General features: G+C 35.7%; 1 protein-coding gene across 2 annotated transcripts in view; it reads right to left on the bottom strand.

Annotated features, from left to right (window-relative positions):
* Positions 1-19023, bottom strand: part of rspo2 (R-spondin 2) — an 89624-nt gene that overhangs the window by 17886 nt on the left and 52715 nt on the right. For both annotated transcript variants that reach the window (XM_088601909.1, XM_088601908.1), the window contains 2 exons: positions 18336-18479; positions 17537-17725 (listed from right to left, as the gene is read on the bottom strand). In XM_088601909.1, the coding sequence (XP_088458035.1) occupies positions 17537-17725; positions 18336-18479 (333 nt within the window). The remainder of the gene's footprint in view (positions 1-17536; positions 17726-18335; positions 18480-19023) is intronic.

Genomic DNA, 19023 nt, shown 5'->3' on the forward strand with positions numbered 1-19023 from the left:
AATGTTGAAAGCCGGCATGACCATTTTATTGTCTCTCTTTTTTTTTTTCTCCTGCCTTCCAGCCTTGTTTTGGGATATTGGCAGGTCACAGCCCAAAATGTCTTTCTGAATCATCAGCCTATAATTACAAGCTCTGATGTCTCTATAAAGAAGCCCCTAAGAGGGGCTTCTGTGGATATGCTGATGCAACTGTGGAACAGATGTCAGTTAAAATGTTGCCCTCTTGCTTTGCAACCAGTAACTTCTGGGGGCGGATTTGGGTATGCACATCACCAACTATAAATGTGGCTACAAAATTCATTTAGTGACCATGTTTTGGAATATACTGATTATCTTCAGATACATAGGCTAATGTTTAATTTAATATATTTCTCTATATATAACATTTATTTCACATTATCAAACAGTCATTAAAGCTGTTCCTGACATGTGTGGTTTCTTGAGATTAAAGTGTCTATAGGCCTCAGCCAGAAGCTGGCAACACAAAGGACAAAAGTCTGGCATCCAGAGACAGAGGCAAATGAAGAGCTTAAACAAGGCCTGAGAATGCATAAAACGGGGGTTATCAAAGGAAACACAGTGGGACCAGCAGTGTGAAACATTTGGTATGACACTAAGGATCGAAGTTCTGTAGTTTAGAGAAATCCCGCTGAGTTCATTAAGGCCAAGCAAAGACTTTTGGAGTATGTCAGCTTGCTTAGTGCAGAAGATTTTATTCTCGATAGTTTTCACAACTTTCATTCCAGCACAATGTTGCCTCCATGGGTATCTTAGTGTGTGTTCAAAGGTTACCATGGCTTAATGGCTTCCAGAGCCAAAGCATTTCAATAAATGGAGAAAAAGACTTTTTTCAAAAGTATTTCTCACTCAAAGTAAATTATACTACTTCAATCCATAAAAAGTCAAGGATGACACAAAGTACTCAAGGTGAATAGCTACCTTACTGTGACAGAGCTGAGACTGTGAGGCCTTTTTGGCATTCTTGCATTTTGTTCCCTTTATTAGCTTTGTGAGAGCAGTTCCTAACCCCCCTAGGTGTGCTCTATAAAAACAAATTCATGTAATGAAATGAAGTTCCTCATTGTGCTTTCATTAGGCCCTATTAATGGTTTGTTTTTCTATATTCTCCCATTTCTAAAGGCTCACATGATCTTCAATATGTATGACCTCTGGCAAATGTATTCATATTTATCTTCACTGAACTGACTTTATCGGTTATGGATCTGGGTGGCTGAAAAAAATAACTCACCCTTTCTGTTCCCAATAGACTTGGTATTGATTTCTTATTTTATTGTTCAGGGAAGTCAGCTCCTGCTAATAGGGCATGCATAAAAGAGTTAATTTCCAGAACTCACTGTAGGCAACATAAACACCTAGCAAAATGTTTTCGTTCTAAAAAATTACTTCATGGCTCTATTATGATTCTGGTAGAAAACTGACCGACCGTAAAGCTATGCTGGCAGTTTCTAGCTTTTTTAACAGGTTAGTCTACTGAGTTTTTGGATGCATTTCTAGTGTAAAAACTGGCAGTGCTAGCAGACACTGCCATGTTTGGATGTCTGGATTATATTTGTCAGATCTGAGATTTTTTTTCTGTATCGGGGTGGTTATTTACTCTTCTATACAGAGTTTTTTGTCCAGCCACAAACTAGTATACGAACAGTACAAGCATTAACCTCTACCATACCAAAGCTGTCAACAGGGGGTGTTGGGGCACTGCCCCACCAATTTCTATCTCAGTTAAATAAGGCAGATACTGTATAAAATGTTACTGTAAACTGAAGGCTTCCAAATAGTGTCAAATGTTCCTCTATCGTGGCTTCTGCAACAAAGTTGCATGTGTGCAGTAAAATTCCTATTAAAGATCTCCATACTGCCCTACACTTGCAGCTATCAAACTGCAAACTATCAGTGAGATGCCTGTAGTGATGCCACAACCGCCATAACAAACAGTTGTAACCTACTGTAGGAAACCATAAGTTCAACTTTGCATTGAATACCTGTTGACACTTTTTTTCTTAAGGTTAAGATTCTGGACTAAAGTTGAAACTTTAAATTAAGAGTGGGACACTAACATTGGCCCTTAAGCTTTGCATAGTGTACATTCTCTCCTAAAGGACCTGTAAGCTTTTAGTAAGATCTATTTTTTAAGGTAAAAAAAGAGTTGTTTAAAAGCATTTTAAAACAGATATGTACTGTATCTTTCTAAAAAAATATGTTGCTTACACAGTATGCAGAAAGGTAAAGTACTGTATGCTGATTTACCAAGTGAAAATAAACTTTTTGATCATGGTGAGCAGCTGGTGTAATCTCGCATCAGTTTTCTTGTATTAAAGAGCAAAAGCAAAACACATTAGTAAAACGTTGAATTTCACAGGCCAGGTCTGGCAGTGCTGGGAAAAGATACTAGGACATCCTAATAAACACTTTTTAAATGATTTGTCTAAGCCCATTAGAAATTACAGATGACATTCTACACAGAATGTCTAGAAATGTTTACAAGGATGGCACAGATATACTAGATATACTCCTCGCTGGAGAGATTGATTTGTGCAGAAGAAAAATAATTGACAGCGATGTGTGACAACAAGTACCCCACAACTGCCACCAAACAGCAATGCAGTTCTGAATAAACATAATGGACTTGGACAAGCTTCCGAACTTAAGAAAATCAATTCACTGCAGGTTTACTACTGTCAGTCCTTCTACTTTTCATCCCAGCTGACAGTTATGTTTGACCACATTTCCAATCAAGGTAGTGTATATTACAGAACTGGAATCTGGGGTTCTGGGTTTTGTGGTCATACCTTCTGTGTGGAGATAGCATGGTCTCCTTATGAGAATGCAGGCTTTTGACAGGTGTTTCCGTTTTCTCCCACAGTCCAAAACGTTTCTGTCTAGTTGAACTGACATCTCTAATTTTCCTGCATGTGTGTCAGTGTGTGTCCTGTGATGGACTGGAGCTTTTCCCCTAAAATTTATTTTAATGTTTCTTGGAGAAACATTTTTGATGCTGAGCAAAATGGTCCTGCAGATACTGTATGTTTAATGTTTACCATGGATACAGAACTTTCCCTTGATTATTTTTATGCACAGCCACAGTGTTTAAGTCTTAACTTCATAAAATAATACATTGTACATTATTAAGAAAAGCTGTGACAATTACAAAGATGATGTTGCAAGGCGTAAATGTCAGTGTCACCTTATCAGAAATATTGCTAATCCAATATATTCTAAATATGAGAACACTGTAATGTTTTATTCTAAGATATTGGAAGACTGGGATTGTGAGAATAACGTATTGGTTAACTTTAATATACGTAAACTTTGAAAGTTTTCCACTGATTTATCATCCGTGCCTGTGGTATGATGAAGGATTCTCCACATGAAATCCAACGAGACATGGGGTGTTTCAAATACTCCCTTTTGAAGGCAGTTGCTGACAAAATGACAGTGAGACACTCAACAGTATTTATTTTGGTCAAAGAGCAGGGCACTTTGTGGGAACTTAATCAGAATGTTTAACTCCTACTCTCTCCTCCACAAGGAATGTTACCAACACAAGACCAGAGACTTGCAGATAAAGCTACTGCTAATGACTTTCTCATTTATGAAACATTAAATACTATTAAAACATTAAATACTTCAAAAGCAACAAATACCATAGTATAAAAACTGTATCACTGTAAGATTTTAGAAACTTCCTTTTTCATTTAGGATGTATGGAAATATGTTGTTAAGATTAATTTAAACAAAATCCAATACTGTCTTAAGGAAGACACGTTTATTCAAATTAGTGCATACTAAACTTGTAAAAACCTGAAATAAAATTATTTACGTATATGTAATTCTTTACAAGAACCTCCTTCACAAACTCAAGTAAAATGTTCAAATAGATACCTTTAAATAGTCAATACTTCATGGTGATTCTAAATATATACTGTGAATTATTATTAAATTTTTATTTCTGTATTTTAAAAAAGGTTATTAGCAATGACACATATTCAGTTTCTCATATTGACAGAATAATCCAAATAAATTGTATAATTTGTGTTTTCCAAAAACACTATTCCTTTTAAAATACAGTGAGAAAGTGATACCTGTTTTTCTGAACACAGGTGCTATAGCCACTCTCTTTATATACAGTATACAGTCTTAGTTAATATTCCTTATGTCCATCAGAAAATACATTGTAATACATTTAATAAACCCAACAGAAATATATTTTATTGAACTAAATTCAATGAAATAATTCTTGAATACCTAAATGGTAAAGACAAAACCAGACCTTAATCATGGCTAACACAGGGCTCTTGTGAGCCCCAGTAAAGATGCTCATTCGGTGCATACTTAACCCTTATGATCCAGGCAAAACCAGACTGAGCCTGGGTTGTGCTGATCATGACTCTACCAGTTACACACACAATGTTGGAGATGGGTGCACCGGAGTTGGCTTGGAACTCCCAGCATGCTCTGCAGCAACACCAACAGCTCCCAGAACTTGCTAACTGTTTAAGAGCCTGTAGTGATGGCAGTGAGAAATGTACCACTCCTCCAGCTGGTGCCAAATCTCCTACATGCAGTGGAGCTACCGGAGTATCATATGACAAGCAGCTCTGAAAAATGATTGGATCTGAGGTGAGTGAGGATCCCCATTCTCCCCAGGCCATACAGGAGTTGCAACTTTCTTATTTATAAACAATAGGGGCATACATACTGTATTTAGCAATTCCAACTGTATTTCAGAAATAACCATGTTTAATAAAAAGCAAAATAAACACCTAAAACAGGATATTCTCGCAGGTAAATTATTTCAATCATGTTTTTCAATTTATGGTGTATCCTGCTTTTCCATCTGTTTCTGCTTGGAAACAGTGGTGGTCATTTTGAATCAAAATATAGCTGGAATATTGACCCATTTTTGTCTTCCTCCAAATTTGATCCACCAAATGTCCTTCCTTCCTCTCTGCATTTGAAAGCCTGGTCTCAGCACAAAACTTTATTTGACATTCCTGAAAAAAGGTTGTTGTTTTTTTTTCTCTATGTGTTTAAGGTTCATGAAATGGACAATTCTGACCAATCAGTCAATAAATCAATCGATTTTATACTTGTATACAGTAAGTGCCATTCCATCATGAGAATTCTCTGGGCATTTTGCATAACGTAAACCTAAAAATGTACAGCAAGCAGAAAAATAATAATAAAATGCAAACCTTTTATAAAATTTAAAATGAAAGGAAAGAATTATATTAGGAATTGAATGCCTTTCAGAAAAAGTAAGTCTTCAGGCTAGAATTAAAAACAATCAGCCTATGAGCAGATGGAAATCTCTGTTTTTCTTTCGATTTTTGGCATTTAAGCCCTCCAGTGGTAAGGCTAGACCTAGCTATTACAGTACACGCCCACCGCTGGACTTGGCAAAATATTATTTCTTTAAATACTGTGTACACTTTTCTCCAAACCTATTGTGCTCCCTTGATGCAGAACTGTCATATCTTGGCTTCATTAGGCCAAAGAATGTTGTGCGAAAAATCTTGCGGTTGATCAAAATATTATTTCGAAAAGCTTTAACAGATTTGTCTGAAGGCATTTTTTCAAGAGAAGTGTCTGGCAAGGTTTCACCTCATGAAACTCTTTTCAGTTAATGTCTCACTGCTTTGTTGTTTACTGTACATTTGTTCCAGAAATGTCCATTTCGATCATCAGATGGACTGAAATAGCAAAAGAAATTTAAATGATTTCAATTTCATTAATCTTTGTCACTGCTTATGTTAAAGAAAATGATGTAAAAACATTTGAATCATCATTCTTCCACCCATCTTCAATAAACTATTAGCCCAAATAGCTGCTGTCTGTTATCAATCATTATTAAGGTGTATACTGTATTTGAAATAAAGGTTAATGAATTTAAGTTTTGGTGTGTTCTATTCAATTACAATTACTTGAATTTGGTAGTGTATTTCCAGGTATGTTGTCATTATTAAGTTTATTCTGTTCAATTACCGATTATTTTGCAGTGTATGTGAATACCTTCTACTACAGTATACAACTGTATAATGTATATACTCAATAAATATTGATTGGAGACACTATATAAGTATTATATTACAGCCACTGTGCTATACATCCATCTATACCTTCGAAAAAAGAAAAGACTGGGCAGACATTCACATACTGCCATTTCTTGACACACCTTGCTTCATAGAGTCTTCTGGAGATGAAAGACTCTTATTCTGTTACGCAAAAGTCTCATCATTATGCTTGAAGTTATAGTGCTATTGCAGTGTAAAGCTTTTCAAGATGTGCAGCAATTACGGGTGATCAGTTCGTGCTTTCGTACCTTCCAAACAAATGACCGAAGGAACCAGCCTCTGGGAGAAATCCCTTGCTGCTTTTGACATTGCAATAAGATACCCCTGTGCCCAGCTGCTAGTCAGTGAAGACGGACTGCATATTAATTTCTCAAAAAAACAGTCTTAGGTTTCGGAAATCAGATCTCAGCTCTGGGAGCTGCCCTATGGAGCACAGTAAAGAAGACCTTGACAATAAATTACACTGCTTGAACCGATCAGTATGACGTTGACTCTGACTGTCAAAAAAATCAAAATGTTAGAATTGAGACTGTTGGGCCGAAAACACAGTTTAAAAATGACATGTATGTACAGTATGTGCATTAGTGTAGCAATATAATACAACCCCACCCTTTAGGACCTACATCAAAATCACTCTGTCTATAATGAAAATATTACAAAGCAGGAGCTGTTGACTACTTTGTACACTCATTGAATTTTCAAAAGCTCAGCTAGAAGTGAAATCAATTCAACATCAATAAACCTTTTATGCAAAACTAACATATTGCTCGGACATATTAAAATGGGCAGGTGACAGCTCTAACCAAGTAGCTGAGTTACATGCATTAACTGGGCCCAGTGATGGCATGTAAGCAGAATAATAATTAATGAGTAATTACAATTATAAGCCACATTCCATCTCATTGGATCTAGGAGGATATATTCCATTCACAACTGAAGTACAGCAGCCATCTGTGTGGGTGCACAATGATATTGTGTGATGCACATTAGCCATGTGCACCAGCAACCCCACAACACATTGGATCAAGTAAGGAAGTGAAGAAATGCTTCAGCAATGAAATTAAGGGGACACATTGGAAAACCCAGATTGTGCAGGCCTAGGGTAGAAATTCAACACAGCTCCTTATGAACAGGGATTTCTCATCATCACAACCCCTGTTGCTCATCTCATTGGAAAGATGCCGCCTTCTTCAGCATTACGTTTCCAAACATCCATTCCGAGGTGTTGGTTTTCCCGAGATTTCTTATCCCAGTATTGAACAGACCTAGCCCTATTTAACACTGTTTTTTGGAGAAGCAATTTGGGGAAATTCAGACGACTCAATTCTTGAGTGAATTGATTTATTATAGTTAAAATATGCCTCATGTTCTCTCGTTCTTAAACGGTGCTCTTATATACATAAATTACAGCAATATGTTACGCTTATACTTTTAAATAAGGATAAATGTCAATAAATAAAAAGTGTCATAGTTCCTTAAATACTACTTTAACACTTTGTTGATTAAATATTTACAGTAAATGCATTCAGTTAATATTTACTCAAGAGAGTGTTTTTGTAAGCAAACAGTTTCTAACATTGAGACACAACTTCTACACAACAGGCCTTTGCGTTGAAAGACTATATTAAGGTCTACTGAATCAGATCACACACAATCTGCCAGTTAAATACAGATTAATAAATTGGCACACCAGTCACATCAATTCTAGTCCAGGGTGTGCACAGTCATTCTGACAGAGAATTAGGCAATTAGGTTCATCTTCAGTGGTAAGTGTACTGGATATTTCTGGCTGAACATTTTATCCAGGATTTTCTGTGATACTGCCCAGATACAATTTGCCATTAATCATTTTCACTTTCCTAATGAATCATCAGCAAAAGTTATCATCAAAAGTCATTTAGCTCAATGCTAAAGTCATAGAAGGAGAGAAAAACAGTGAGGGCTTAAGCCTTCCACAGGGAAAAGCATAGGTCATTCATACGCCTTCGTCTTAAGAGCAGTAAAAATGCAAATAAAAGTTGTTATTCCTTTCGGATCTCATCTCTGCCATGGATCCTTCAACTGATAAACTCATGGACCATAAGAACTAAATTAGTTTGTAGTTAAACCATGTGGTTGTGCTTCATCATTGGCTTTTCAAGGAAAGTCAAAACACAAAGGCATAAAAAATTGAATATGGATACCAATTTTACAGTCCAAAAAAATAAGAAAGGCTTGTATTTGATTATGCGAGTGCTAAATTGAAATGTTCAGTACAGAATGTTATCTGCCAAATCCTAAATCTAAAACAATTTAATAATAACGACAAATTCTCATGGAACACACTGTCAAAGTTATAGAAAACGTTCTTTACAACTGTTATCAGAAAGACAACATTATGCATCTGCAGTGAATGGTGTCTACTTACAGTACACCATGTATGTTTTCGCTACTTTTAAATGGATTCAGATTCGTATGTTTAGAAACATTTTAAAAGGAAAAAAAAAACTAAATATGTTCCTAATGATTTCCAGACAGCAGTGCTGTGGCATGCTTATCAGGAGTAAGCAGATTGGCTTTGCTTGAAAAGAGAGTCCCCTTGGGGTTCACTGCTTCTCATTTGCAGAAAAGCAGACTGGGTCAGACAGCCTTGGTGCTGATTTCCTTCAGCCCTGTATGATCAGGTCTGAGTTTCACCACAAATCTTCCTTTCAGTACCTTAACCAGGTGTTCAAGTACAACAATATTCCCATGAATGTGTTCATATGGGACAGGTTGCTAAATGCCTTTAACAGGTATGATTAAGTGGACTACATCTATGATGGCATTTATGGAGCAAAGAGAATGGAAAGGCTTGGTAGATAAAGTCTAAACTAATCCATTTTGAAGTTCTATTTTAACTTAAAAATGTATCTTTATTTTTAAAAAAAATCCAGAAGAGACATAAGCCAGTCAGATCTTTTGAATTGAATGTTCAAATAGCAGCCACTGATAGGCCTAAGCTAATGACCCATCATCCTCTTAAGTTATGGATTGAGAAGGCATGCCCATAAAGTAGCATGATATGATCACACACTTTCAAATATGCATGCTTGTCCCAGTGTTGTCCCATTTCAAAAAGACTGATTATAACAGAAATACTCAGGACATACCGAAGTTATACAATCGTCTTGAATTGGTTACATACGTACACAATTAAAAACTATATTAATGAGGGAACCTGGTGTTTGCTGTTATTATTGGTAGACAGTACACAACGCTGCATTGATCATGTTTTCCATTCCTGCCATTTTTAGATGTTAGCCTTACCCTCTAAACAGAAAGTATAGTCACAGGTTCTTATCTTTATCTTATCCTTATCCATTAAAGATAAGTACCTTTTCAGTTTAGTTTGTAAATTCCTTTTGACAGTTATTACTTCATCCCTGATGAAAGGATTGGGATACAGTTTTTTGAAAAATGTTGTGTTAAGGAAAACATTACTGAATGACTTGGTTGTAAAACTGATGAGCTCAGTTTTATTCACTAGTCATTTAAACATGCACTGCTTCAGCAGCAGGACCACAGCTAACAAAACTTTTGCTGGTTAGTATACTGTTTTTTGAAACACGATTAATGCAGCAAATGCTGGTCAGTCAAAATTTCTCATTTAAACCTGGCAAAACTAAAGATATCATTACATTTGCACGCACATGCAAAGCTCCCAATAATGGACATCACACAACAACAGCACAGGAATAACACAGGTAGAGAATCTGCTTTTTTGCAAACCTTGTTTTCTTCATATTAACTTTGCAATTAATGACATAAAAGGCCACGTGGTGATACTTCTGATCAAATATCTGTCAGATAGGATTTCGTTTTCCAGGTTTCTCTCATTTCAGCTTGAGAGATGTTTACTGCAGAGATCAATACTTTTGATGGCTTGCCTTGCAAAATCAAGTATCAAATCTAATGATCACAAAAACATTTTCCTTTGGGCGGCAGAGTGTATCTCTTGTTATATAACATCACTTTTTATTGCACAGCTTAGAAAGTGTACAGGTTTTTACTTTTAATGTGCGACAAGACTGAATGTGAGAATGGTGAGGATGCAAAGGAAACACACCTTTAACACAAACAGACACCTTTATCCTGTGTATAATGTTCTCTTGGAAGTACAAGCAGCTTTTCCTTCTTAAAGGAATAAGAAAATGCTCATTAATAATATGTTTATATAGAATGTTGCATCTAAATCTTATTAGAAAACTTATAGAGCTTTACAGAGCTTAAAGAGGGTTTAGGTGCTCCTAAGTATTAATGTTATTGTTTGCTCAAAGGGTCTTAATGTTGATACCGCCCTGTAACACTAAAGCTCTATATAGTCACTTCAGCAATGACAGTACAAGCAATAGCGGTAATACTGATAATATGTAATGTTATTGTTTAATAATAATGTTATTGTTTGCTCAAAGGGTCTTAATGTTGATACCGCCCTGTAACACTAAAGCTCTATATAGTCACTTCAGCAATGACAGTACAAGCAATAGCGGTAATACTGATAATAGGAATGTTTTTTCCCAAAGGAAAAAACATTTTCCTTTGGGCGGCAGTGTGTATCTCTTGTTACATAACATCACTTTTTATTGCACAGCTTAGAAAGTGTACAGGTTTTTACTTTTAATGTGCGACAAGACTGAATGTGAGAATGGTGAGGATGCAAAGGAAACACACCTTTAACACAAACAGACACCTTTATCCTGTGTATAATGTTCTCTTGGAAGTACAAGCAGCTTTTCCTTCTTAAAGGAATAAGAAAATGCTCATTAATAATATGTTTATATAGAATGTTGCATCTAAATCTTATTAGAAAACTTATAGAGCTTTACAGAGCTTAAAGAGGGTTTAGGTGCTCCTAAGTATTAATGTTATTGTTTGCTCAAAGGGTCTTAATGTTGATACCGCCCTGTAACACTAAAGCTCTATATAGTCACTTCAGCAATGACAGTACAAGCAATAGCGGTAATACTGATAATATTAGCTTAAACTACTTTTAAATAGTTATGACTGTCATGCATCCATTTTTAAGCCACTGAATTGGATGACAGGGATTCAGTAGTGTCTCCTGAGGACACAGTAAGGAAAGTAATGCTCAGCTGAGTTCTGACAATTAATGTCTTCTGAGAGAGTTTCTCCTCAGACAAATCAGACATTCCATGCCATCCAAAATCATCAGTGCAGACAGGTCTGCTACGGTAGAGGATATTGAATTTATTAACTTTTCTATTAATAAACAGAAATTAAAGCATGCTAAAGGACCAACTTGGGGATAAAATGATGAAAAGAAAGTCTTTCATCTTTCCTCTGGGTATTGTTTTATTATTTATGTTGCCTGAGGAAGCTATCAGTTTCTTTGCCATGTAGTAAGTAATGTTTAATCATTACATATTTCATTTAATATATATGTTTAAAATGTGTGCTTGTTTTACAGATACTAAGATTAAGCATAGGGGCCACTGAAACCAACCCATACAGTATGTGTGCTGAAGATGACAAGCTTCAATATGCAGAAAATGCAAAGATCCGGAGGTTTACAATAAGCATTTTGAAAAGGAAGCCAGTTACGTCACATGAAACTGCAAATAAAATTGTACAAACAAATCAAAATGTCTCATTTTTGTTTGTTTTTTTATTTCCTGAAAATCCATGAAAATCTAAAAGACCTTTGTTTATGTAATGAAATCCCACATGCTGCTGTATGTTTATGTTCAAACTGAGTATTATTCAGCAATCTTTGTCATTTCCTTCAAACACGGGTTTTGATTAAAAGCACAAAAGATGTTGCTTTTAATCCATAGCAACATTAGAAGCTAATATAAACATTATAACCTACTGTTGCTAGTGTAGAAAACCTAAAACACGCTAGATTTGTATTGCATATTACGTAAAACTATATTGGATGGCACAAATGACCTTGTCAGATGTACATCAAAACTAGTGTACATTTGTATGAACTAGAGACACTTCTAGAATGCAACAACTTGATAACTCATTAGATTGTTCCGAATTGCACAAGCAATTGTGATTAAGAGTTTGCTCTTTCCCACCTCTTCAGACCTCTTTTGACCTTTTTTGTGTACAACAGTTCCTTCAAATGATGAGCCAACACTACTAAAAGTTTTTGCTGATTTTTTTTTTTGATAAAGCTCTTGTGATTTATTTCAAATACTTCTTGACAAACCTATAAGTTATGGATTTTCATTACCCCTGTGCAGCACCTTGGCCTGGCCTACTAGTTTCTTAACATCCAATTTATACAATTCCATAATGTTGAATTCCTGCCGTAAATGAGTAAATTGGCTGATCTGCGGTCTCCCTGTAGCTGTCATGACACGTGTATGTAGACAAATCAGTCAATCACTAACTGTGCCTCCATGTTCATAAGACTGTAAAAGCAGCACGGTTTTTAACTCATTTTGAAATGGATTTGTGATCAAGTGAAACACTTGAATAGACCTTACTAAATCAGAATAAGAATAATGGTGCTGCCATTCGCATGACACATATTTAAGTTACCTATATATTTGCGCAATTTAGTCAGGAATAACTAAGCCATGACAAAACAAGGCAGGAAATTTAATAATAACACATAGTTGCCGGCTATTATCTCAAAAATATCAACTGAATTCCTTAATTGTCGCAGTATGACCCTTTTGGCAGGGAACTTGCTCACGTGTGGCTTTTAAAAAACGAACCCATCACCCTTTTCCAGAAGAGTTTTTCTAACAAAAGTAAACCTGCACTTTATGAATGCATCAGGGATGTATTGTGCAAGGTCGTTGATTATACCGCATTAAAAACCGGGGCAAAATAAAACAGAGCCAAAGAAATCAGCTTTCCTATTGATTAAACCCTCATAAGAAAACAACATACTTAACACCAGCAACCTAGCAAAGGTATGCTTTCTTTTAATTAAAACAGATTGCAAAATACAAGGTGAAGTTCAAGCAGGCATACAAATCAGCAAGAGTGTGGGAGAAGTGTAACAGAGAAGTGTATAATGTATGAAGTGAGGGTCATGACATAAATATCACAGTTTCCAGTTAAAAATGTAATTAGAATCCTAACAACATTTTTCAGTTGCCCTTAGATAACAGAAGGTGTCTGTGGTAAGATATTGAGAAACATGCCCTGCTTCAGTATGGTAAAAACAGAATACACTAACCCCTTGCTATATGAACAGAGTGTTATACGAGTTTTCACTTAAACAAGATGTATTAATTCCCACCTGTCGTTTAATGAGTAATCTGATTTAATTTAATCTTAAAAGCTGGGCTCTCATAATGGTTTGCCTAGATTCATTTTTTCTTTTTATTTTCTTCTTTTTTACGTTTTGATTTTTTTAATTTTGATTGTACAGTACAGCATAGTACCATAATGTTTATTGCTAACAACTTTGCTAACCACTGTAACAATGTAACTACTGTAGTGTACCATAAATAAGCAGGAGTGTCATTGTTTTCCTATCTATGTATTATACATCGGCTAATACCTTGAAGCATATTAGTCAAATAATTAACCAGGAATGTTATCGTTTTCATACTTAAGTACCATTTTGTGCTGTATTAAGGTGAAGTTCGGGTGTTTGAGGAACCAAACAAAGATTAGAACATGGGAAGCAATGGGAATTTTTTTTGTGGTATACGAGTTTTCAATTTACGAGCAGTTTTCGGGGAATGAATTTTAGCATTTTTTTGATAAGCTACAATTATGACATCTAAGTATCTTTCTTCTTCACAGCAGAGAATGCCTACAAGCCCTCCTCTTCTGTTAAGGGCTCCACATCCGAAACCAAACTAAAACTCAATCACTCCTACCTATAATAATCTGAGAAAGTCTGAGTCCTGGATTGGTTTTATTATAATTATAATTACCAGCCAGTATCTTCAACAACATAAATTCCTTCACTCTTTTAGCATTTAATGAATACTTCCGGAGTTGTTAAGGAAGCAAAGTGTTTCAGGTATAACGTATTGCAAGGAAATGTCAACTTTAAAGAGGTTAAAGGGTTACATAAAATACATTCTCAACAGCCAAACATGAGTAACATGGAAAAGAAGCAAAAGTACATTCTGAACCATGACCCCAAAATAGCTAAAACAGTATGTGAATAGTATATGAAAGACAAGCATCAAGTTGATTGGCTTGGATGACTAACACTATGATCAAAGAAATAAACCAACCAGCACAGTTACATGAGAACCACCAAAGAGTAAAGTGGGAACAGTCAATCAGGCTGATCTGGGCTCTCTGCAAGCACAGCAGTCCCACAGCAATTCACTCTCATGACCAATGAAGAAACTGCCTCTCCAGTTTGGAGCTGCGTTGCCTCACAGGCTCGAAGGTAGACAAGGCACAGTCAGCCTACAATTCCTCATTCTCCTCTGTCTGTGGTCTCTGGGTTCGTACTCAAGACCGGAGATGTGAAAAACAACTGGCAATACCAAAATTGGATGAGTTTAACAAAGAAGAATTGATGATTGCCAAATTGTGTTTAAAATTCTACATCTACACCACTGCATTTCTTCTCTCACAGATATACACGCAGATCCTTCTAACCAAACATTCACCACTCTGTACATACTGTATATTTTACAGTTCCTCCTATTTTCAGAGGCTAAGTATCGCAAAGCAAAGAACTAAAGCATTAAATATAAAGAAACAAGCCAAACAGTGTGCAATGTAAGACAAGCACAACTGCAGAATACTGTCTGGAATGCTGAACAGCCCAACATCAGAGTTGTTTTTCAAAGGCTATTTAAGGTAAAAGTGTGCTCTCAATCTTTTTTGTTTTAGCAATCAGGGATTCATCTACACAAAAGAACAGTAGACGCTTTTCATGCAAATTGCCAGACATTGGAAGCTTTTTCAGTGTTGAAACAGATTTAATACTACACTTACAGCAAACTGTAATTCACACTTCCTATATTTTTAAAATGTTTTTTTTTCCAGCTATCGCATGTAATAATTCTTTAACAATATGATACATGCAGTAAGTTACATATAAGCTTGGATACCGTAGTGGGAACAATGCCCCCTTCAGTGGAACGTAGCTTTTTCTTCTTGGAAGAATTCCATTGGACTAAAAGGGAGTGAATTCACCTAATATATCAGTCTCACAAAAATATATGGATTTTTTTAATAAAGTTCAGCGAACGCTCAGCTAGTATTTTAGAATGTCAACAGATTATTAGGGAGGGAGGGAGCCCCCCTTGGCTGTCACTGTAATCTGAACGCTTTGATTTGGTGCAAGGAATTTCACCACCAAGGGTGTTATCCTCCACTCTCCTTAAGGACTCTATTAACAGATGCCAGAACACCTCAGCACACCAAAAATGTTCTTAATATGCATGCCCACCTCTGCCAATTACCAAGCACACCAGCACGTCTCAACAAACAAAACTGTGCCCTACATTAAACACGTACTTAAAAGAAGTAAAGCAGACTCAGTCTGTGAAAGGGTTTTGTATAAAATGTTAACCTAATATTGCCAACAGATGCAAAACTCAAAGCAATCAATTTCTACTGAATATGCGACTTGAACTGGCACACTGGAACAAATTCTGTAAAGCTTTATGTAAAACTACTGCAGAGATGCTCAACTTTATATTAAGCTTTAACTATGTTTCTTGTGTGTTAGAAGCACAGGTTGTCCTTAATAATAGAACGGTAGTTAAGTCAATTAAAGAGTAGGGGTAGTTGAGATTAATATATATATACGTTACACGGCAAATATATCATTTTTATATAAAGTAAATATAAAAATCCATCTACTAATACGTGCTATTACTTCATGGTACTTCATGGTATATACATAGAAATTATGTTATCTAATAATTTATTGATGCTCTTCACAGGTGATTCTTCTTTCTAGCAATAATTAAGCATTAATGCTATGTACTGTACATGAATAAGAAATGCAGGGAAGGTACCTGCAGGTTCAAGCTGATTTCAGCAACAAGAATTCTACTTGCCAATTAAATTTAAAGTTTATGTATTAGAGCTTAAAGTTTGAAGCCGCATCCAATCAGAGAATTTCTATTCAGTTGTGAAATATAGATTACCAGCTTTGTCTAAGATCCTGGCTTTACTGGAATTTTGCTGGAACAGTCATTTTAATGAGCGAACATCATTTTTGGTGTAGAAAACAAATCTTTAAATTGTCATACTTTGCTGATGCTGCACAATTTGTTGAAACTTTTAATAGCTCCACAGGTGATTTATTGTTTATTGTTGCTAGCGGTCTTTCATAAGCAAAGACATTTGTCTTTTTCAAAACCACATCACAAGAAGCATATTTTTCGTGGGCATTTGACCAACTTGAAATAAATCACTTTAAACTCTTCAAGAATAATGTGGGTTGTGCTTTCTAATTGTGTCTTTGCCAAATAATAAATAATGCATGCTCCTTACACTGCAAGACATCGCAGGAGTGTAATCCTCAAAAAAATTTGAAATTGCCTTTCATGAAAAGAATACAAAGTACATTTAATCTATTTTCCAATGACATTTGAAGGAGATTTGCTTCCTGAGTCACTGGACATACATTTGTGTTGGTCATTCCTCAAAAACCTACCAATGTAAATACAATGTCTATATACGTACAAGTCTGACACATTTTTATTTTAAATTGTTAAAAGCCCTGCAGAAACCAGTCTTAGAAGTTTTCTCAATAAGCAAATAAAAAAACGCTGTCCATTAAAAACTTCTAGCAAATTAATGCTTTAATAAGGTTGTAAACAGCACATTCACATTTGCCTGTAAAGACTTTTTTAGGGAAAGTCTGTAAATGCAGCTTCAACATGTTGTCAGATTTGATTATGTAACCACTTCTTCAGCAGTAGATTAGGAAGAAAAACTATGTATGTAATTCTTCAAAAGTATAGTGCTACTCCATTTGCCTGAATAGCTCTGTGCAACAGAAATAAGGTTCTCCATACACGTCCTAGGGATCATGATTACACCTGAAATAAAACCATTAATAGCAATACAAAAGAGGCAGATATAACAACAAAATGAAACAGAAAGGCAAAATCCATGACAAAACATTGTGCTTTAAATACTAATGACTCTAGTAAAAATATTCAAATAATACTGTGGTTACAAAAATCTAGGCTTATCACCATCTCTTGCTACAACTGTTTCAGTAAAACGTATGAAACTCTTTCCATCATTCACTTCACAACAAATGTTTGCAGTCGGACGTCCAATGCTTCATTCACTTCAGTGCGGCGGTGTGGTATCATGGGTGTTGTCTGTCTGACAATTCGTTGGCTAGAGAACTGCTGACAACATGTTTTTCTATCATGTCAAGGTTTAAAGGAATGCATGGAGATGTATAGCACTAGTTTTCTTAGCCCTTTATCCTTTGTGTAGCATTGGGGACCCACCTCTGTTGACATAAGTATTTGTTTTAATAATCTTACCTTTTGTACAATGTCTCATTGCCATTTTGCATCTCCTGGACTCAGCAATGGTGGGACAGGGTATTGTGTCCTTGGGCGGCTTTTTTACAATATGTCGCGTTCGGGTCTCTAGACCCCATTTGAAACCACAGGTCCTGTTTCTTCTGGTGCAAGTTCCCCACTCACTCCAGGGACCCACTTCACAGCCCTCTGTAGAAAAACAACAAAGTCCGTGACAAGGAATGATATATACCTATAACACACATCCTTAATATGAACGATTAAATAAGTGGTTTACCATAAATAAAATTAAAATATTAAAAATACCACAGCTCAGAATGAGAAATGGAAGAATTATCTCCTCTTTCTCCTCTTCATTTTTTTTTCCAAAGCTCAGGATAAGAGCTAAACAGAGAAAAAGTCAAAAGCTACATAGCCCAACTGTGGATATAAGCAGAGATCTATTAAAGTCTTGGTTGACAAGAACTTCTTCCAAGACTTTTGGCAGGAGAATCTGGTTCAATGGTTCAAACATTCCAAAATCATGAGAAAGGTTTGATTCTTCAAGATTTGGAAACAACACCGAAATTGGGCTCACAATATCTAGATCTGTGATATGAGGTCAGAGTCATCTTTGGAGATTGGCTCATTGAATACCACAAAACGACTTTGGGCTGTCAGTTTTGATCTATTCAAGTAAGGTAAGCAGATGAATATGGTCTTAAAACATAGTACATTAAAAATATAGCTTGGTTTTGCTCTGAGCTATTTCCATTCCAAAACACATATTTTGGACCAAAATTAGATTAAATTCATTTACCCCCACATTCCATGCTGTCTTCTAAGGGTGCAAAGCCCTCTGGGCATTCTTCAAAGCAGCGTCCTTTGTGCAAATAAAACCCCGATTTGCACTTCGTACAAAAGTCTTTACTGAAACAAGAGTCACAATTCTCTATTCTGCATCCTGTGATTGAAAAAGAAAAGGAAACATTTGTTAAGATGGACAGTAACTTCGTACAGATTTGATGAAGAAAGCCCATTCAAACATTACTACAGAAACATTATGACATCCAAACAAATTTTTCAGTGAAGCATTGTACCCATTTTTGTTCCCCCGAGAAAAAACTTTCCTGACCATAATTATTTTATTTCATTCTTGTTTTCTGATATCTGGCCCTTTTCTTGCTTTACTGCAGTGGTAACTTTAAAATTAAATTTTCACCCACAGAAAAACAAAGAACAACTGTTTCCTTGAACAGGAAAGAATTATACTTTTTTTTAAAAAATGTAATTTGAACTATTTTAAGCTATTTCCTCTATTATAACAAATTAGTTAAGGTCTTTTCTTAAATTGGTTGAAAATGCAGTAATTGTACAAATGTTGTTGGTAATGTATTAAGGGGGTTCAAAAGTACCTTTCTCTTTCGATCTTTTGTACTGTTAAGAATAAACGGTATAAAAAAATATACAAAGCAATAACCCAGATTGTAAAAGAAACAACAAAACTT

Source organism: Lepisosteus platostomus, chromosome 12 (genome assembly GCF_059453375.1).
Source record: "Lepisosteus platostomus isolate fLepPlt1 chromosome 12, fLepPlt1.hap1, whole genome shotgun sequence".
Classification (NCBI taxonomy): domain Eukaryota; kingdom Metazoa; phylum Chordata; class Actinopteri; order Semionotiformes; family Lepisosteidae; genus Lepisosteus; species Lepisosteus platostomus.